Source organism: Toxorhynchites rutilus, chromosome 2, assembly GCF_029784135.1.
Source record: "Toxorhynchites rutilus septentrionalis strain SRP chromosome 2, ASM2978413v1, whole genome shotgun sequence".
Classification (NCBI taxonomy): domain Eukaryota; kingdom Metazoa; phylum Arthropoda; class Insecta; order Diptera; family Culicidae; genus Toxorhynchites; species Toxorhynchites rutilus.
This window is the reverse complement of record NC_073745.1, coordinates 303117558-303141185: the sequence shown is the minus strand read 5'-3', so window position 1 is coordinate 303141185 and position 23628 is coordinate 303117558. Positions and strand designations below refer to the sequence as shown.

General features: G+C 36.3%; 1 protein-coding gene across 5 annotated transcripts in view; it reads left to right on the top strand.

Annotated features, from left to right (window-relative positions):
• LOC129771009 (uncharacterized) overlaps positions 1 to 23628 on the top strand; it is a 493902-nt gene that overhangs the window by 254782 nt on the left and 215492 nt on the right. For 2 of the 5 annotated variants that reach the window (XM_055774238.1, XM_055774237.1), the window contains exon 3: positions 4668 to 4773. The exons of the other annotated variants lie outside the window; for them this stretch is intronic. In XM_055774238.1, coding sequence (XP_055630213.1) covers positions 4668 to 4773 — 106 coding nt within the window. The remainder of the gene's footprint in view (positions 1 to 4667; positions 4774 to 23628) is intronic. 5 annotated transcript variants of the gene reach the window in all.

Genomic DNA, 23628 nt, shown 5'->3' with positions numbered 1-23628 from the left:
ACGATTAATTCTAGCAAATAAAATCTTAATTTAGAACTTTAATGTTGGTTGCTTCGTGAAAAGTCATATCAATGGCCAACCGTGTACTGTGAAAAATTTAGCACAAGTGTAAGTGTAAAATTGCATATGGTAGCAGTTGTGTTGGAAATGACTTGATATATAAAACGAATTATTTCAATTTTCATAAATAAAAACCAAGGTGTGTTCCCGCTCTAGAACGGGTCGTTTGGTTCAAGCTGTCTGTTTTGTTGTGTTCATTTTCACCCAAGGAAAGATTATATGGCGAGAAAAATTGGAAAGGTGAAGAAATATTAGAAAAAGTGATTGCGCTACTTATAGTATTAGGTGTTGTTAATCCAATTAAAATTCGCTTTGGGTTGAATAAACACTTAGAGTAAAAATTATTAAAAAAATTACCTTTTCCATTTCAAACATGTTTTCTCTATTTCAAAGTAACATGTTTTTACTGATGAGAAAAAATGATAATTGTGTTCGGTATTGGTAATTATCTTATTTTACATAGGTGAGTCTTTTTTTCTTCATTTCATCCATACATAACACAGGAGGCTTTTCGTCTAGGATCACAGAGGGCGGTTTTCATCATATCTCGTTCCATTTCGGTATCTTTTATCTGATACGCACCATCCAACGGCTGTTCACCATCCTTTTATCATCATCACTCGGTAAACACTGGTGGAGTGAACAAACAATACCCAACAACCAAACAGGGGGCCACCATATCATTATCAAAGAGTTTAACGATTTCATTCTTCAAACATATCCAAAATCAACAGATAGCCTAACGGAATCCTACGTCAACTATGCGGTACTTGCGTCATTTTCGATATTTCGATATTCGAAATTATATACACCCCTTACGGGTGATTGTACTTCAGCATCAAACGGTTTTCGAAGCGTTCATTGTCACCGTCAAATGTCAACTTCTCGTCAACGCTAAAATTGACCACACCAAACACAGAGCATCGTTTTCCGACCAAAGCTATTTTTTCCGCGGTCAATGTGAATGGTGCATTTGGGTCTATTCATGTCTCTGCCCTTTGGATTCTCATAATAAAACCACTTTACCTCCCGAATATCGGTAAGATGCAAAAAACTGACTTTCGTATCGTATGAACAAAATTTTACAGGTATTTTCACGCCTTTCCATATGTCTTTCATTCAATTATTTTGCAGGAAAAATTCGCATGATCAACATGCCTTCATTTTCAAAACACTTAAATATGAAGTACGCTTACACTAAATCTCTTCAGGATTAAACAGCCGAAAGCAGCACATGTCGCGATTCGCGTCCACGGCTCCACTGTTCGAAATGAATTTTCTGGGGATTCAATGAATACCTCCGGCGTTCTAAAGGGTGCCCTCGAACGCGCCAATATTTGCCAACACCGACGGAAGTGTTCGAGTGTGGCAGAAGGAATACATAATCGAAACGCACCGTGGGCACGCTAGCTATGGAAGTGAATCCGTTAATTCAGCGTTTCATCAAAAATTCAGCATCCATCTTCACGGGATGTGTGCGTGCGTGTGTGCGCCTTCGAAGCAGACTCGACTTTTAGGAATGATGAATCGCGGTCTCGTTGTCTTTTGCTGTGGAGCCGAGCTTTTCCAACGGGAGCAGTCTAAATTAATTGTGAGGCGAGATCTAATCTGGTTTTTGGCGAAGTCGTGTTTTAATTAAGCAAAATACTTCCATTATGTCTGCTTAGTCAGCGAACAGAAAGTTTGAAGAGATCGTTCTACTGTTAGGAAATTAAATATTTAGTTTGGCTCTTTATTCTGTGTGTATTGCGTGGTCAGTATCTCTGAGAAAAGTTCCATTAGGCCGGTTCAATAATTAATTGTATTCTGCTTCCTTTGCATGTTGAACGATTGGCTTGAATCCGAAAACGTGCAGCTTATTCGTCACGGAGAAGGCACGAAGGTCCCGGGGTCCCGACGATAAATCTGTCAGCGTCTAGGGGCACTTTAGCAAATCGTTACTAGAAGAGAAATATCTTCAATCCTAAAGTTTCACATTTTATTTCACCCCAACTTCGGACATTTGTGCGCGAAGAGATGTACGCGTGGAGATTGGCCAGCAGATAAATTCTTCCCCAAATTGGCCACTGACCGCTATCTTCAAATTATACTTATCTCTTTCGCTTTCTCTCACGCAATTTGCATACTGGCAATAAGTTACCAACCCTTCATTTCCGCTCGAAGCGCTGTTGGGTGCCCCCTTTTTCAGCCCGACGAAAATGGCGGAGAAACACCAAACCAAATGTTTCATTTGCAGTCGAAGATTGAGATTAATGATGTGTGATAAATAATCGACTTCCCGTTGATACAACTTTCACTTCTGCCGGTCTCGCGCTGACCGGCAGGACACTGTTTTGGCACCACCACCGAGTTGTGCAGTATCGAAAAATATAGAGGACAAAGAAGAAGCAGGGTGGTAGAGAGAAAAAAATGGTTCCAATTTAGAGAGCTGAGGGCGTTTTTTCATTATTTTCCCATCCTGTTGTCCACTCGCCGTCAGTCCATCGGTGGATTTTCTACAACTTCTGCTTCTGGTGCTGCAGAATTTAGTTTTTTTTTGCGTCCATTTCGAACCGCAGTTGAAGCAGTTGTTGCGCTAGAGGAAATTGGATTGGGGGCAGTGGTGCTATTATGTAGTCAGACACCGTAAAAGTGTTGCAGGATATTAAATTTGCATTTTTTTTCTCCTCCCGCCAAACCGAAGCGATTTTATGGAGTCCTTGGACGCGGAACGGATAATCGCTGCGCACTGCAATCGCAGTCTAGACCGAGGGAACTGGGTCGAACTTTGTGGGAGTACGCAGCAGCGAGTGGCAGCAAAAGTTTTTATATTGCACGGTGTGTAGGAGCACTTTTTTGCTTCTCGTTTGAAAGTTGATTACGACAGGGGGTTCGTGGTTAAAGCAACGATCGATGAGTTACGTCGATTCAGATTCGATTTAAGAACTGGTTCAAATTTTACAATCTGTGCTTTTTGTTATACATCCATTCCATGTCAAACCGATATAGTGGTTCTCAGATTTTCATAAAAATTGGTAGTTTTGTTCCTTATCGCAAAATATTAGACCCGTATTTTTTTCATTTTTTAGTTAAGATGACCTTTTCGGTTTTAGGGTGGTTAAAAAAATCATTTTTTCCCATTTTTCCAAAAATGACTTCTTTCAAAAATTCATATCCTTTGAACCACTAAGTCGCTTCAGATGATCGGCATATCAAATCAAAGTCAATTAGCTAGTCTTTATCGAAAAAATGTCACACTTGCAAGAAAATTCGTAATTATTGATTGTATCTGTTTTTTTAGAGTTTGCATGGTTTCGGGACCAAGGGCGCTATATTTTTTTATATTTTTTCTCAAACCTGAGGATTTTTTACATAAAATATCTCAAAATCAGAGATTTTTTTTTTTTCTTTTTTAAGTTATGATTTTTATAAGTTAACCGACAGTTCGGAATATTATTTTTTTCCCCTTTTTTCTATTCTCGAAAATTTATAAATTTTGAACGACTAGACGGATTTAGATGATTGATATATCATACTAGAATCAATGAGCTAGACTTCTTTGGAAAAATATTACACTGGGGAAAAATTAAATTTTGTTTTCGTCATTATTTATTGTATCTGTTTGTTTTATATAGTTTCCATGGTTTCGGAACCAGGGGCACTATATATTCTTATATTTTTTCTTGAAAGCTGAGAATTTCTTACACAACATATTCAAAAACCATAGATGTGTTCTTTTTCGTTTCTGAGTTGATTTTTCAAAGTTAGCATGTTTTTAGCCTTCGTTCGATATTCCTATGCGATACATGTAATATTCACAAATACGAAAGGAAACCGTACAACATAAAGCTTACTCCACGTCCAATCACAGAGAAACCGTTTGATCGTGTCCATATGGATATTTTTATAATCGACAAATTCAGTTTTTTATCATTAATAGACTCTTTCTCGAAACATCTTCAAATGATAAATTTAAAATCAAAAAATTTATGTCATGTACAACAAGCATTAAGTAAATATTTTTCATCTTTTGGAATACCAAGATTAATAATAACTGATCACGAAAACACTTTTCGATCAATACAACTTAGGAATTATCTCGATAAACTTGGATCAAACATAGAATATGCTGCCTCATCAGAATCTAACGGACAGATAGAAAGAGTACATTCTACTATAATTGAAATATTTAACACAAACAAAGATAAGTTCAAAGGCATGAATGTGAGATCAATAATTAAATTAGCAACTGCTTTGTATAACGACACAATACACTCATCTACATCATTCTCTCCAAACGAATTAATTTTCAATCAAAGCAATATTGTAAACCCTGGTGAAATAATAGGGAATGCTCAAAAACTCTCAAAAGCAACAAACAAATAGAAATGTATTACGAGAAACACCACCTGAAATTGAAGAATACCAAAATGTGTTTGTTAGACCTAATATAAGAACGAAGACACAACCTAGAGCTGTTAAAACTAGTGCTCATAATGTAACAGACAAAACATTTGAAAATTGTAATTTAATCAAAAGACATAAAAATAAGATAAAACGATTGAAAAAAATCATAAGGCATTAGTAACATACTAACATCTGGTTTCATACTGTCTTTATTGTTTCAGATGAAACTTATTTCAATAATAACTGCGCTTGCTATAATAGGAATTTATTGTCAAGAACTTGAAATCGAAGAACTGCACTACAACCCAGTATTACTAATGAAAACCGGTAATTGTAAAATACAAACTGGAAATATCAAAATGTTACATAACATCAATCTCACTGATATAGAAACAACAATACATTTGTTAACCAGCAGCGCTTACAGTAAGATTGCTAATTCTAATCCACTAATAAATGTCTTAAGACACAAAGTAAAAGAATTACATACAAACTTGTATCAGATAAAACCCAACATAAACCGTAGAACTAAGCGATGGGATCAAATTGGAAGAATTTGGAAATGGATAGCCGGCAGCCCCGACGGAGACGTCCTGCGCATTATCAACACTACAATGAATGAATTAATAGAGGAGAATAATGAACAATTCAAAATCAACCTCCAAATGGGACAAAGAATTCAAATCCTTACCGCTACAGTTAACAAAATAGTAGAAAACTCTCATATCAACAACGTTTTTCTGGATGAAATAGATACATTAATACTCATGATGAACATTGACACAATCAATAAGGCTTTGCTCGATATACAAGATGCAATATTCTTCTCAAAAACGCAAACTGTTACAAGCAAGATCCTCACAATCAAAGAGATCTCATTTATTCAAGAATCTCTGAAAAACCAAGGAATCACTATCGATCTTCCTGACGAAGCACTTAATTTGGTTACTCAGAAAATTGCAGTCAGTAGTGAAAACCTGTTATACATTCTACACATCCCGCAACTTCAACAAGACGAATCAACGACGATCCGGATTTTCCCGTTGAATATTAATAATACAATAATCAAAGATGCACCCTCATTTCTGATTAAATCAAAAAACGGTTTATACACTACTAATCGACCGTATGAATATGTCCAGCGGTACATTCACATAAAGAAATTTTCCGATGACTGCATTGAACCCCTTATATTTGGAATTCAACCACACTGTATCATGAAAAACGAAATTATCACAAGAGCAACGCTGATATCAGAAAATTCAATTCTGATATCAAACGCAAATAAACAAAATCTAAAATCAACTTGCGGTCCAGATAATAGAACATTAACAGGAAATTTCATCATAACATTTTCTAACTGCAGTGTAAACTTTCTCGAACAAGAGTATCTCTCCAAAGAAATAATAAGTAAACCAGAACTAATGCATGGAGCATTTCATAATCTCATAATCAATTCCGATTTAATTAAAGATTATAATGTAGAAATAATCCACAATAACACCATAGATAACAGGAAGAGGATTCAACATGTTTATCTAAAACAATATAGCCACGATTTGTGGAACTGGAGTCTATTTGGAGGAATATCAGCATCAACAATCATCATGATAGTAACTATTTTCCTTGTCATTCAACATCATGAGAAAATAATCAGAAAAATAACAAAACGACGAAAATCGAAAGACAGAATCCATCAAGTACACCACAAAGCAAATGCCGAGGACGTCATTTTTTCACCCCCCGGAGGAGTTATAGTATAAACATCGTATAGTATGATTATCGCACCGGAATCCAGCCTGTAACATAAACACATATCATCGTATCCAGCCAGCAACGAGCGCGATCAGCATATTTACAATCGGCATAAACAACCGTTGAACGTGAACGTTCATGATCACGCCACGCGGACGAAATCAGCCGAGTAAGCAGTTCTACATATTAAATAGGCCCCGGACACCATTCTGGAGCAGAGTTGTGTTCTAATCTTGTAAGGAAAAGTCGGGTTTTTGTATTCGTTAGAGTTAAGTTGGACAGAATAAAGTGTTTTTTTAAGAACTATTAGTGAATGATCCTTTAATTCTATATAAAGTGAAATGTACGTTATATCGAAGTTTACCTGTATATATATATATATATATATATATATATATATATATATATAAATGGATTTCTGTCTGTTTCTTATGGACTCGGAAACTATTGAACCATGAACATGAAAATTGGTATGTAGGGGGACTAGACCAGATATGTGCGAATAGAATTATTTTTTTTTTTGGAAGTGTGATATTTTTTCAGTTCATTGACTGCAACTCTATATCGATTATCTGAATCGGTTCAGTACTTCAAAAGTTATATATTTTTGAAAAACGTCATTTTTGAAAAAAAAAAAAAGACAAAAATGATTTTTTAGACCATCGGTTAACTTTGAAAAATCATAATGCAAAAAGGAAAAAGAACATATTTCTGATTTTTAAGATATGTTATATTATGTGAAAAATTCCCAGCGTTCAAGAAAAAATATAAAGAATATAGCGCCATTGGTTCCGAGATCATGAACACTATAAAAAACCAACACGATCTGTTGGTGAGCGAAATTACCAATCGAGACACCCCTCAACTTAATGTATCATCATCATCGCGTGGTAGCAATGCAACAACGATTACTACCAACAAAATCAGTATATATACAGCCATTCCATGTCAAACCGATATAGTAGTTCTCAGATTTTCGTCAAAAGTATTGGTTTCGTTCTTTATCGCAAACTATTAGACCCGTATTTTTTTTTTTTTGACGTGGGACTACGTCTAACCGGAGTATATGGAAGACAAAATGAAAACCTAAACACAGAACATGCAGGAAAAAATGAAAGATTCCGAATGCTTATAACTCGATCATTTCTTACTGGATCGGAAAGATGTTTGCATCAATTGATAGGGAATATTTCTACGCTTCTATCGCAATTAAAAAATGTTGTTTTTCATTAGATAAACTATTGAATAACTGTAAAATGTTAAGCGTTATCTAAACGCCCTAACTGCCTCATATATTTTTGTTCCGACTGAAATGTGTTCCCTAACTAGTCATTCTTGCTACGCTTGCAAAAATTTCAGGTTTTGGGTTTTTTATTTTTTTTTATCCCATTTATTTATTAGGCTCATTAGCATTTTAGCTGTAACAGAGCCGGGTTTTAATCATGTACACGTACATATGTTTATGTTTCTATAAACTGTAAATTACACAGTAGTTAGTAGTAGCCATGTAGGCGTTAAGTTTTCTGTTCCATTACATTATGGTAAATTACACAGTAGTAGCCATTTCGGCGTAAGGGTATTCTTTCTGTTCATCCATTGTTCAGCAGACCGGACAGCGGAGACAATTGATATTTATCATTGTTGAGTTATTTATAGAACAGCAGCCCGATGTTTCTTGCAGAGCAGAGCAGTTGTATGGATGAATCGATCTAATTTCGACCGTGGATCGATCTCCATCGCTGATGATGTTTGCGTGGACGTAGTTATTCTATAACAACACAAAGATGGTCAATTGAGGGCCCTGAGTTTGAACTCACGACCGATCGCTTAGTAAGCGAACGCGTAACCAAGTGGCTACGAAGACCCCCTGGGTTTTGGTTTTGTCATCATTGATTGTATTTGTTTTTTATAGTTTTCATGGTCTCGGGACCAAGGGCGCTATTTTTTATTATATTGTTTATGGAAAGCTGATGATTTTCACATATCATATCGCGAAACCAGGGAAGCGTTTTTTTTTCGTTTTTGAGTTATGATTTTTCAAAGTCACCCGATGGTTCAAAAAATCATTTTTCCCTTTTTTCCCAAAAAATACTTTTCTCAAAAAAATATTACCTTTGAACTACAGGACCAATTCAGATGAGCGACATATTAAAATAAAGCCTACTAGCTAGCTTTTCTAGAAAAAATAACACACTTGCCAGTTAATTGGATTATAATCACATATAACCAGTCTAGTCGCATAGAAATATTGAACGAAAACTGAAAACATGTTAACTTTAAAAAATCATAACTTAAAAACGAAAAATAACACCTCTCTGGTATTCGGATATATTTTGTGAAAAACCTCAGCTTTCAGGAAAAAATATGCTCTTGGTCCCGAAACGATGTAAGCTATAAAAAAATAATATAATCAATAATTATGAAAACAAAATCCATTTCTATACAGAGTATAATATTCTTTCGAACAAGACTAGCTTATTGGCTTTAATTTGATATATCGATCATCTGAATCGGTCCAGTAGATCAAAAGTTATAATTTTTTGTAGTGGAAAAAATGGGAAAAAAAGATTTTTTGGGCCATCGGTTATCTTTGAAAAATAATAACTCAAAAACGAAAAAAAACACCTCCCTGTTTTCGAGATATGCTATGTGAAAAACTCTCAGCTTTCCAGGAAAAAAATATAAAAAAATATAACGAAAACATAATTCTAATTTTTTGCGACTGTAGTATTTTTCCAAAAAAGACTAATTGGCTTTAATTTAATATGTCGTAGATCTGAATTGAATTGGTACAGTAATTCAAAAGTTGTGATTTTTATAAAAAAAAAGTCATTTTTGGCAAAACTGCGAAAAAATGGATTTTTCGGACCACCCTAAAATGGAAATGGTCACCCTAACAAAAAAATAAAATAAAAAATACGACTCTAATAATTTGCTATAAAGAACAAAACTACCACTTTTGACGAAAATCTGAGAACCACTATATCGGTTTGCTATGGAATGGCTGTATACTGGTATCATTCTATTGCTGAATTGAATTGAAAAAAGTCATGTTTGGAAAAAACGGGGAAAAATGAGATTTTTCGGATCACCCTAAAATGGAAATGGGAAACGTCCAGAAAGCGTTCATCAAATATGCGTTGCGCCGCTTACCCTGGACCAATCCCGTAATATTTCCGGCATATGAGGATCGATGTAAGTTGATTAATTTAGAGACGTTAGCCACGCGGCGCATAAATTCGCGCAGGCTGTTTATATTCGATCTGATCATTTGCCGTATAGATTATTTCTACCTGCTTGAGAACTTGTACTTCCATGTACCTGTGCGAAATCTCCGGAATCAAGTCCTCTTGTGGGCTCCTGCACATCGTACTCAGTACGCCTATATCGAGCCTCTGATTGGTAGCAACAGGTTATTCAACGAAGTGATAAACGAATTTGACTTCAATATTGCAAAAAATACATTTTCAAATAGAATAAGACAAATATGATAGTTGAGCCTGTACTACCTTTAAAGTCGAAGACGAAACGAAATAAAAAAAAATAAAAAAAACCCATGATGGTAAAACTATTTTTTTACGAACTTTGTGGAACATCGAATTTTTATGAATTTCCGAAACTTCGAACTTTTGTATGTTAACAAACATTTTTAACTACATATTATGATTTCTGATGTGATTTAAAACAAAAAAGCTCATTATAAATCTTCTTCTAAATGTAGCCATTCTCGAGATATTTAAAAAAATATTTTTAATTTATTACCTTTTTTATAGTAAATATTCCCTTTTAATATGTTTGTCGTGTTATACCGTCATGTCATGAAATTTCATGAATTTGCTTATAATTTCCAACAACTTTTCCAAATACATCATTATGGTAAAAATATATGTTTAGGAGTTACGTTAAAAAACGTTTGAAGACATGTGGGTTAACACAAAACCTAGCGATATTATGTAGTTTTATCTTAATACAAACTTTTAACATATTATTCGCGTTACACAATCAAAACACGAACAGTAGAATTGAAATCCCAACAACAAATACACCTTGTTGATTCAACCGGACGTTATGGGTACAAATATAATTAACTTGTTTACGTTATGCCTAGATTATACCTGAAGTCAGGTATCTCTAAGCTACCTCTGTATAGGTATATAAAGTCAGGTATCTTTAAGCTACCTCTGTACAGGTATATAAAGTCAGGTACCTTTAAGGTACCTCTATAATGTATTTAAAGTTACTCATATTCAAACATCGTTCATCAGTCGTACAATCTTCCTTATAGAGTGAATAACAGTATACCACAATGGACTACAAAAAATTTTTTTCGTGTTGTAGACCGTTTCCGAAAAACGGTAAGAAATGTTCATCTGAAAAACGTTTCTTAACCGTGTCAATGATTGAGAAACTTAAGTCAATGGGATGCAATATCCTTCTAGATACATCTTTAAAAATTTGCGGATCATGCCGTTTATCTGTATACTCTTCCAAACCAAAGTAGTGTAATACTGAGGAGCAGATCAGTACAGCAGTAGGAAATACTTTAGAAGAAGTACCATCAATAGTTTCAGTCATTTCAGCATCTTCGCAAGATTCCCAAAACAGCAATATACCAGAGTATTCCCGAGCGTACAACATTGAGCTATTCAACAAGGGAATCGCCGGTATTAACGTTTCACCAATAATGACGAAAAGACTTGGACAGGCTAGTTACCCCGAACAAAAATTCAAAGAAATTTCTAAAGGTATTAAAAGAAATCTATTTTCCTTTCCACATGACAAAGAGAAATTTGACCACACAGAGACAACGAGATCAGAAAAAGTTAGAATTTTATCAGTTTTTTCTAAGTCTTGGTCCGTGCAAAAATTGGAAGAAGAATTTGGCGTTAATAAATATATAGCAATTCAAACCAAAAAAACTGGCAAATGAAAAAGGTGTATTGTCGACACCATATAGCAAATATGGACCAAGTTTAAGTGAAGATGTTAAAAATCATGTTTCGGAATTTTATAATGACGGCGATATCAGTCGATCATTACCTGGAGAAAGAGACTGTGTTTCCGTAGCCAAAGATGGGAAACGTCAACACATCCAAAAAAGGTTATTAATAACATCATTACGGGAAACTTTCAACATATTTAAGGAACTTAATCCAAATTGCAAAATTGGATTTAGCTCTTTTGCATCAATGCGTCCGAAGCATTGCAAATTGCTGAGTAGTTCAGGAAATCATAACGTTTGTGTTTGTACATTCCATGAAAATGTAAATCTCATGCTTCATAGCATTAGCATTAGCATTAGCATTGAGCAAGTTGCACAATATCGTAGGTGGTACGAAATCAGAACTGTTATGTAAAAAACTAGCCTCCATCCGTTGCTGATGATTGGTAATATCTCTTAGATGAAGGCATGTTTTCTCCAACAGTTAAGAATTGTCCTGGCCACGTCCTTACAACTGCTAAGGAATGGGAAGGAGTGTTAGTTCGACATTTACTTAAGAGAGATGCAGAGAACTCTACGACCTCTCATAAATGTCTCGGGAGTTTAGGGATGTGTTAGTAGGGTAGGTAAGCCATAGGATACACTCAGCCGGTGTTACTGGCGTAGCTTCTTGTTACTATAACTATAACTATAACTATAACTATAACTATAACTATAACTATAACTATAACTATAACTATAACTATAACTATAACTATAACTATAACTATAACTATAACTATAACTATAACTATAACTATAACTATAACTATAACTATAACTATAACTATAACTATAACTATAACTATAACTATAACTATAACTATAACTATAACTATAACTATAACTATAACTATAACTATAACTATAACTATAACTATAACTATAACTATAACTATAACTATAACTATAACTATAACTATAACTATAACTATAACTATAACTATAACTATAACTATAACTATAACTATAACTATAACTATAACTATAACTATAACTATAACTATAACTATAACTATAACTATAACTATAACTATAACTATAACTATAACTATAACTATAACTATAACTATAACTATAACTATAACTATAACTATAACTATAACTTTTTTTTTTTTTTTTTTTTTTTTTTGGTGAAGAAGGTGGAGATCTTCATAGACACCCAGTCGCCATGTTGACTGGGTAGTGTGAGATTCTTACTCACTAAAACCACCTCCTATGCGCCTTGCCTTTCCCCCCCCGGAACCACCGTTTGGTATTACTTCGGGAGGAGGCTGTGCTCATGCACTCATCTCTATGAATTGCTACTTCTTTGTTCTTCTCTCCATCTTCGTTGGAGCATCGTGAGTATTTTGGTAATAGCAGAATTAACCGCATTCCACGTGCTCTCTTTTTCGCACATTCGTTGAACAACGTTTCCAGCGTTCACATCTGGGCTGATCTCCCGGTACATTTGTTCTCTTTCTTGGACAAAGCGAGGACAGTAGAAAACCACGTGCTCCGGCGTTTCCTCTATTCCATCACACTCAGGGCAAAACGGTGAACTTGCATGGCCGAATCTGTGCAAGTACCGTCTAAAGCAACCATGTCCGGATAAGAATTGCGTCAAGTGGAAATTGACTTCACCGTGCTTTCTTTGTACCCAATTGATTATATTTGGGATCAGTCTGTGGGTCCATCTACCGTTAGGGGTGCTGTTCCACTCCTGCTGCCACTTCCTCATGGAGTTGGCTCTTGCTGTTACTCGAGCTGCTCTATTGCTCTGTGTGCTTGTCGTTCTCAGATTGTAGCACACACTATCTTCGCTCAGAGTGATTTCGATAGGAACCAATCCGGCTATGACACATACCGCCTCCGCAGATATCGTTTTATAGGCACTGGCTACTCTCATCGCCGTCATCCGGTAAGTTCTGTTCAACAGTCTACGGTTTTGTTGTAATTTAAGCGCTGCTGTCCAAGCCGGACCACCGTATCGCAATATCGAAGTGGCTACACTGGCCAGAAGGCGCCTCTTACTACTGCTTGGCCCTGCATTATTGGGCATTATCCTAGCAAACGCCGTGGAAACTTTAGCCGCTTTTTCACACGCGTATTTCACGCTCTTAAAATTGAGTCGGTCGTCTATTATAACACCCAGGTATTTAAGTTCGCGTTTGGAGACGATAGTATGCGCCCCAACTGTTATTTCTGCCTGCTGTACTGTTCTGTGGTTGCTGATTATCACCATTTCTGTTTTGTGGTGTGCGATCCTCAGTTTAGCATCGTTCATCCAATCTTCAACAGTTTGTATTGCCTCAGTAGCCAACATTTCTACCTCCTCTCGGGACTTGCCTGTTACCGTCAAGGATATATCGTCGGCGAAGCCGGTAATCACTACACCCTGCGGAAGCTTCAACCTCAGCACTTCATCGTACATTCCATTCCATAGTGTTGGACCCAAGATGGAACCCTGTGGGACACCCGCTGTTATGTTAAATGACTCCTGTCCCATGTCTGTGTCATAAATCAAAACTCGGTTCTCGAAATAGCTTTTCAGGATCTTACAAACATAGTTTGGTACCGTCAGTCTGTGCAACGCTTCGGCGATAGCTTCCCAGCTGGCACTGTTGAACGCATTTTTTACGTCGACCGTAATTACTGCGCAAAATCGATTTCCACGTTTTTTCTGCTTCAACACTTTTTCAGCTGCTTCGACAACTGACAAGATGGCATCCACCGTAGATTTATTTTTCCGAAATCCGAACTGCATCCTCGAGAGTCCGTGTTCACTTTCTGTGCATCTCGACAGCCTGTTGAGGATGATCTTCTCTAACAGTTTCCCAAGGGTATCAAGGAGGCAAATCGGTCTATACGAGGATGGATCCCCTGGTGGCTTCCCTGGTTTTGGCAGTAGCACCAGTCTCTGCTTCTTCCACATGTCTGGAAAGTACCCCTCATCCAGGCACTTTTGCAGCGTTGCCCTGAAAATGTCAGAGTTCGCTTGTATTGCGGCTTTAACCGCCACATTTGGGATTCCGTCGGGGCCAGGTGTTTTGTTGACTTTTAATTTTCTTGCTGCCGTAATCAGCTCCTCTGTTGACACTCTCTCGACGCGTTCTTCATCATCGCCATATGGCGTTGCTGGCCAGGTAATCGGATCATGCTTCGGGAAGAGACCTTCTACGATTTTCTTCAGCTTATCCGGACAGCTTTCACGGGGCATCGATGGGCCTCTGATTTTGGCCATCACTACCCTATATGCTGTGCCCCAAGGGTTCGCATCGGCATCGCGACATAACTCTTTGAAGCAGTTTCTCTTGCTGGATCTGATTTTGTGCTTAAGGGCGGCTTTTGCCGTTTTGAATAATTCTCTACGCTCTATTCTTTCGCTAGTAGTTCTAGCCCTCTGCATTCTCCTTCTCGCTCGGAGACAGTCCGAGCGAAGGGAGTTAATCACCTCGTTCCACCAATAAACTGGGCAGCGTTCGTTTTTCGGTGTTCTTTTTCTCGGCATGGCGACGTCACATGCTCTCACCATTATACTTGTCAATTCACTGGCGCTCGTGTTATTGACTGATCGTTCCTCTCGGAGTGCTTCCAGGAAGAGATTTTTGTCGAATTCCTTCGACTTCCATCTTCGACCCTCTGTTCTCATTATTCGTCTTTTTACTAAGTTCTGGCTGCCGACGGTATAGCGAATTGCTTGGTGGTCGCTGTGAGTATAATCATCACACACTCTCCAATTAATGTTTGATGCCAGTGTCGGACTGCAAAATGTGACATCAATAATTGATTCTCGACCATCTCTATGGAAGGTGCTGGTGCAACCTTCATTGGCCAGTCTCACATTCAGCTTTGCCAGAGCTTCCAGCAGACTAAAGCCCCTCGTGTTGGTAAATCTGCTACCCCATTCCACTGCCCAGGCATTGAAGTCTCCGCCGATGACTATAGGGCTCCTTCCTACGAGATCTTCGGTTAGATTGTGGAGCATCTGATCAAACTGCTCTATCGTCCATCTCGGGGGGGCATAGCAGCTACATACGAAGATTCCATTTATTTTGGCTATCACGAACCCTTCATATGCGTTGGATACCACTTCCTGGATGGGGTATCTTCCCGTTGTCTTCACTGCAGCTATTCTAGCTTTGTCGGTCACCCAGTTTCCGTTATCTGGAGGTACTTGATACGGCTCTGCTATGATCGCTACATCGCATTTGGTTTCTGATGCGGCTTGCCATAGCAATTGTTGCGCCGTGTCGCAGTGATTCAGGTTTATCTGGGTTACCTCCATTTGGTTATTGCTGCCATCGCCCTTTTAAAGACCGGGCATCTCGGTCCCCCTGTAGCGTGGTCCTTCTCTTCCTCAGTCGTGCAGAGCAAGCACCTTGGGGGCTTCGTACAATTCTTTGCCAAATGCCCCTTGTCGCCGCATCTTATACAGAGCTCCGATCTGTCAGGTCCTTTACAGTACTTTGCTTGGTGGCCAAAGTCCATGCATTTGAAACACCTAGATACTTGCTGGATAGCTCTCAGGGAGCACACCGTCCATCCGACTTTCATCTTACCAGCCTCCAACAGCTTGCTGGCTGCGGTTCTTGGCAGTCTTAAGGTTGCTATTTGGGTATTTCCAAATGCTTTCCTCAACCTGATTGATATGGGGACTTCTCCCAGCTTAAACTGTTCATTCAGGGCTTCTTTCAATTCGGTATCTGTAGTGATCTCATCCAGGTTTCTACATTCTACCACTGTTTCTTGGGACAGAGCTTTCACTTTCGCTGTTTCGCCCAACGATTTCTCGACAAGCTCTTTATAAGTTGAGCTTTTAATCGTTGGGTCCTTCTTTAATTCGAACAGCAATTGTCCATTTTGAGTTCGCCTTACTTTGGCCACGTTTTCTCCGAGATTTTTCAGGGACGGATCCTCTTTTACTTTCCGCAAGATCTCAGCATATGTTGCAGCGCCCGCTGTAGCCACAATCAGAGCGTCCGGCTTTGGCCTCTCCAGCCTAGGCTTTAATTTTTCTTTCTTCTTCTCTTCTTTTTTCTTTCTTTCGATCTTTTTCCACTCATTTATCTCTTCGTTGTTCTGTTTGCTTTCATCATTAGCCACTTCGCTACCATCTTTCTGTTTCTTTGCTGCCCTTTTCTCTTCAGGAGTTAGTCTTTTCCTTTTCGCGGTTAACGGGGTACTGTCACTCATTGGTGTCGAGATCGCTTCTATCGGCTTACTCTGCACATTCTCTTTCAGTGCGTTCTCCGCCTTTTCAGCTTTTGCTCTCCAGAATTGTTGCTCGCGTTCGGCTGCTGCAAGCGCCGATTTGATTTTAATCGTCAAGGTCCTTATGACGGCGTGAACGTTACTGCGAGGCTTAATGTACTCGTAGAGTTCATCAGATGCCCTTTTGGCCTCACCCAGCTTAGTTTTCTCGTGTTGCAGGTTTGGCTGCTCTCCGATGTATTTATCGCTTGTGGATTTTGGTGCTGGTGGTTGGCTCAGCGGCGGAGATCTCATCACCTGTCCCCTTCTGGCAAAGATGCCTACCTCTTCGATTTCGCTCTCGATTTCTGTTGAATTTGTTTGGAAACTCATTTTTGTTGTTGGGTCCCAACTCCGGGCCGCTATCTCCGCTCGTTGCACATAGTCGCTATCAGTGATCCCATGGTTATCTATGCAAGCAGTGAGGCCATGCAGGGGGTTGACACGGTCCTTCATGGGGACCGTGTTCAGAGCCAGATCAGCGCAAGTCAGGAATGTGACATCTGACGCCTAGTACCTAGTGCCTGAGCCTAGACGAGCATCGAACGTACCCGAAGACTTGCCAAGTTATTACCGGGACGGGGGCAACCGCGCTATTAGCCCACACGCCGTTTCAGGAAGGTGTCACCCTTCCTTACTCAGGGAACAGGATAGCACGATTGTCAGCCTTTAGCGTCGAAAGTAGTTCTCATCCTTAACATGTCCGTTTTCCGTGTCGTACCAGTATGTCGTAATCAGGATCTTACTGGCGTCAACCCTGATGTGCTCGGCACTCCCTACGTTGCTCCTGTACACGGTATTTCCCCCGTGCAATCTCCATAGGCTTTACCGCGCCCTTACTCGCGTTGTCACCCGATTAGTCGCCTTCTACGACAGGGACAGGGACCAAGACCCGAAGTGCTATTCTAGGCCGGCAGCTCCACGGCTTAACTATAACTATAACTATAACTATAACTATAACTATAACTATAACTATAACTATAACTATAACTATAACTATAACTATAACTATAACTATAACTATAACTATAACTATAACTATAACTATAACTATAACTATAACTATAACTATAACTATAACTATAACTATAACTATAACTATAACTATAACTATAACTATAACTATAACTATAACTATAACTATAACTATAACTATAACTATAACTATAACTATAACTATAACTATAACTATAACTATAACTATAACTATAACTATAACTATAACTATAACTATAACTATAACTATAACTATAACTATAACTATAACTATAACTATAACTATAACTATAACTATAACTATAACTATAACTATAACTATAACTATAACTATAACTATAACTATAACTATAACTATAACTATAACTATAACTATAACTATAACTATAACTATAACTATAACTATAACTATAACTATAACTATAACTATAACTATAACTATAACTATAACTATAACTATAACTATAACTATAACTATAACTATAACTATAACTATAACTATAACTATAACTATAACTATAACTATAACTATAACTATAACTATAACTATAACTATAACTATAACTATAACTATAACTATAACTATAACTATAACTATAACTATAACTATAACTATAACTATAACTATAACTATAACTATAACTATAACTATAACTATAACTATAACTATAACTATAACTATAACTATAACTATAACTATAACTATAACTATAACTATAACTATAACTATAACTATAACTATAACTATAACTATAACTATAACTATAACTATAACTATAACTATAACTATAACTATAACTATAACTATAACTATAACTATAACTATAACTATAACTATAACTATAACTATAACTATAACTATAACTATAACTATAACTATAACTATAACTATAACTATAACTATAACTATAACTATAACTATAACTATAACTATAACTATAACTATAACTATAACTATAACTATTACTATTACTATTACTATTACTATTACTATAACTATTACTATTACTATTACTATTACTATTACTATTACTATTACTATTACTATTACTATTACTATTACTATTACTATTACTATTACTATTACTATTACTATTACTATTACTATTACTATTACTATTACTATTAATTAAAGCTGAAAGTATCTGCTGAAAGAATTGGTTAATAAAATTCTATGATACAAAATTGTAGAATGTTATGAATATAATTCGGCCTCCCGATCGTTGTCACCATGGTAGCTGTATGGGAATAATTTTTTTTGAAAAATTGAATTGTTGTCATGTTCATAGCTATGTAAATATATATGTTTTGTCAAATTCGGATTTGATTTTTTTACATTGATAGAAGTATATCCCTTGAGACTGCTTAAATAATCCCTTCTTTCGTTAACAGAAATCCTTCATATCTATTTTTTTGTAAATGAACATTTTTCTCAAGATTTCAAAAAAGATAATAAATAATAAATATTTATAAATGAAAATGCAAATATATATATCATGGGTAATAAGAAGAATGCGAAATCCCGAGGTGTTGTGCATAGTCCTGGTGATGTTTTGTATCCATTCTGCCGACGGTGATTCCTTAGTTCCAGATTCAATTCAGATTCAGTTTCAGGATAAAGGTTGTTATTAAATAATGAATTCATGTTTTATGACATATAATATTCTATATTTATAAAATGGGCTAATGCTTACGATGAAAAATCAGCGCTTAACCCACTGTGGAAGGTCAACACATAGAACGCATTTGCGGTATCTAGTCCATTGTGCGTTATTGTCGCAGTAGTATATTGCTCTGCAAGTATCCGTGCATAGCTAGGAATGACGAAGAGTTATGATTCCTTTCGATGAATCGTGGAACTTAAATATATAGAACCCTAGGTTGATCACTTGAAATGTGTTATTCAATCATAATGTAAACAAAATGAAGGAATAAAAGAAAATTTAAGTAAAAAATAATCAAGATCGTATAACTTGATGATATTTATGAAAACAAACCAACCGGCAATCCGTTATTTCCTTTCAATGTCGAGATATGAATAATAGAAGATATAATTGGATGTATTGATTCCCAGCCATAATTTTTGGTTACGTTAATATAAATAAAATAATATATGATACATACGAGTGAATATTAGTCTTTGTTATTTTTGAAATCATCTGCATCTGCATATATTCTTGATGTCTGTTTGTGTATCAAAAAAGTTATATGTAAAATTAAAAATGAAAACTTCGCCAGTTAGGGAGATTTTTATCGCTCTGATTAAGGGAGAATTGACTGAAAGATGAATGATGCACGGCGACAATCGTGTTGTCTTCCTACTGATGGAATGGGATTCGATTTTCTATGTATCAAAAAGCTTTACTCAAAGTTTACTCAAACAGTTTATATAAAGGAACAACAGATATGTTTTGAAAAATAAATAAAAAATAATTTAAACAGAATGTAAACGAAAAAAAACTTAGCTTGCGTTGCTACCAGCTCCTGTCTCCCAAGGTGATACATTCACAACGATACGCATACGAGTGCACACTAAAAAATGAACACACATGGCAAAACATAATATCACTGACTGGGTCTTGCGAGGCCTGCTGAAAATCTCGCACCATTAGAAAAATCCAATTTGAAATAAAACAAACTCCGGTGAAGATCTATCCGTGAAAAGTCACATAACATCATTCAACTTCCATAGCCGAAGGCCACTAAGTAAACACACTGCTGCACACAATTTTCCTCGTTGCATGTATTTGAAATATACATACAAAATCTAGGAGATGTAAGTATTAAAGAAAAAATGGCAAAAAAACAGGAAGTGGGTTATATCTATGGTATAACCGCAAGGGTGACGTAGGACTATCGTTGATTTAGAGATCATTTGTTTGAAGTTGAATCCAAATCCATTCTGAATGAATGAATAAATGAATATTTGGGAGACTTCGAAAACGAGAGCGTTACGTTGGAGGCACAAGGTTTTATGCATCCAATATAGGATACGAAAAACCTTGTTCTGAAGAATAATCTTCAGAAGCTAACCTGCTAACTGTACTTGATTGACAAATCACAAACCCAAATGTATTATATGGATATTTTATGGATAGAAAACATTAAAATAAACTCTTTCACATGAATGTAATTTTAAATTCCCAAAGGAACTGGCAGATTATTTTCAGTAACGATTAGATATTTCCACATTTTCCTCGATACTGGAAGCCCACCAGTGGTTAATACTAATTCGATAAACATCTGTTAATAGCACTTGCTTGAAACATATTTGGTCACAGTGTTACATGGATAGAAAACATTCAAATATACTTTTTCCCATGAATTTATTTTTAAATTCCCAGAGGAACTGGCAGATTATTTTCAGTAACGATTAAATATTTCCACATTTTCTTTCTCGATACTGGAAACCCACAAGTGATTAATGCTAACACGATAACCATCTGTTAATAGCACTTGATTGAAACATATTTGGTCACAGTGTTACATGGATAGAAAACATTAAAATAAACTCTTTCATATGAATGTAATGTTAAATTCCCAGAGGAACTGGCAGATTATTTTCAGTAACGATTAGATATTTCCACATTTTCCTCGATACTGGAAGCCCACCAGTGGTTTATGCTAACTCGATAACCATCTGTTAATAGTACTTGATTGAAACATATTTGATCACAGTGTTACATGGATAGAAAACATTCAAATAAACTCTTTCACATGAATGTATTTTTAAATTCCCAGAGGAACTGGCAGATTATTTTCCGGATCTTTCTCGATGCTGAATGGCATCCAAACGGAAAGAATTCCGCGCGTGTATGTGTGTGTGTGTGTGTAGCGGCTGCTTCGAGATCTTCCCGGGGAACCGTTTGTGGCATCACTCTCCTCCTGATGGATTCATGTCTAGCCTAAGGTGCACAAACAGGCTCTTGGTGACACCGCTCATCAGCGCTTTCATGATAAACGAAGAGCTTCACCACAACAGCGACAACATGCTCCAATCGCTGTTCAATTAGAACTGAGTGGATTTCCGAGCGGCGCTCGCTTATATACCGATTGGTGTTTTCAATAGTCTGTTTTGAAAGCAATTTTAAGACTATTGAAACAAGTTTTTGGATCAAAAAGTAACAAGTATAGAACGCGTAGACATTTTATCTTTCGAATGAAGTGTTTATCATACCATTTCGTTCAGTTGTTTAGGAGCTATTAATGCTCAAAATCTCGGTCTCCGGCGTAACGCTTTCGTTTTCGAAACTTTGATTTTACACCCCAGTATAGAAATGAAAGACGTAGTCCTACGTCAAAAAACTTAGCTTGTTCGTTGCGCCGTTCCTGTAAGCGGCCTCATTTTTGCAAAATAGCACTGCTACAAATACAACACGCATCACTGCAACGCATTGAAGAGAGTCGTTTATCTCACTATGCACACATGAATCTGCATTCCGTTTCGTTTTCGCGCTTTCGTTCGCCACTGCATAAAAACACTCACGAGAGCGGAGCACTTCGAACATTCCGAAGAGCGTAAAAAGTCACGCACACCAATTTATGCTCCAGAGGGTTACATTTAGTTTTGAAAGTCGAAACCAAAAAAAGACATGAAATCGAGGGAACGATTTATTCAAAGCACTTTCTTTTTCTGTTCTCCCACTGTTAATTTGTTAAAAAAGCAAATACAGGCCTGATAAGTGGAGAAGTTTTTCGAAAAAAAAACACTGACTACGCACGATTACGAATGCGAATATTGTTTAGCCACATTCCGGATGTGGCAAATCACCAGTAAATCCGATGTAAATCTTATGCTTCATAGTCTCAAAAAATATTCCTTTAGCATTGAATGCAAAGAATATATGGAAAAAATACTATGTAACATATCAAATAGATCAAAATACTGTTACCTTCGTGAATGTAAAAATTGCCCAACAATGGACGAGTTTGGAAATTGGTTTCTAGATGAGCTTCAGGAACGCAATTTAATTGAAATCACTTATGCACAATGGATTTCTACTGATCGATGCGACATAGAAACTGTTGTAAAACCGGTGGAAGAATTTGTATCGTATTTTTTCGAAAAAATAGGAAAAATTACTTACTCATGATTACATTAAAACACAACAGTGCACATTTCTTAACAATATAAAAGCTAATTCGCAAGAAAATGAGGTTGTTGTGATTTGCGATTTTTCCGAAAATTATTCATTTGTGCTTCAAGATGAAGTTTAAAGTCATCACTGGAACAATGATCAAGCAACAATCCATCCATCCAGTATTTATTTCTAAATTGGTAACATTTTTGAAACAACAAATGCAGGTAAAAAAAATAAAATTCATGTCGGATGGTGCTGCATCCCAGTATAAAAATAGGAAAAAAATTGCGAGTTTATGTCAGTTTAAATCGAAATACGACATTGACGCTGAATGGCATTTTTTTGCAACATCACACGGCAAAGGACCTTGTGATGCAATTGGTGGTACATTGAAACAGATGGCAACAAGAGCTAGTGTGGCTAGGCAGCATGGACATCCGATTACGAGTGCAAAAACGTTATTTGACTGGGCTAGCAAGCGAAAAGAAGACTATCTTACAAAATTGTCATTTTCACATATGTCACAAGAAGAATATGATCAGGGTGTGGAAGAGTTGAGTAGCATGTATGATAACACCAAACAAATTCCAGGTACCAAAAAGTATCATTCTTTTGTACCTGTATCCGAGAATGAAGTAGCAGCAAAGTTGTACTCTAACGACAATACAGCAAGTTATCGTAATGTGTATAGAAATATAAGAAAATAATGAAAAAATTAAATTATATACAACAAAATTGTTAGTTGATAAAAATAAATGTTGATAAAAAATAAATGCTCAAAATTCTAGTATTAATATTAGTATCTCTTAAACTCCGATAAATATAGGAATTATTTGACCAAATTGTAGAAACTTATATTTTTTCCTTTTATAAATGTTGTGTTCTGTTGGCGCAACATGTATAACATGTTAAAAGTTTGTATTAAGATAAAAAAAACATTTTTTAATATCGCTACGTTTAATATTAAACCATATGTGTTCAAATGATTTTCAACGGAACTCCTAAACATATATTTTTACCATGATGATGTATTTGGATTCATAAAAATTCCATGTTCCACAAAGTTCGTCAAAAATAGTTTTACCATCTTGGACCCATTTTTAAATTTTCTACATGACTTCTATTTTATATGAA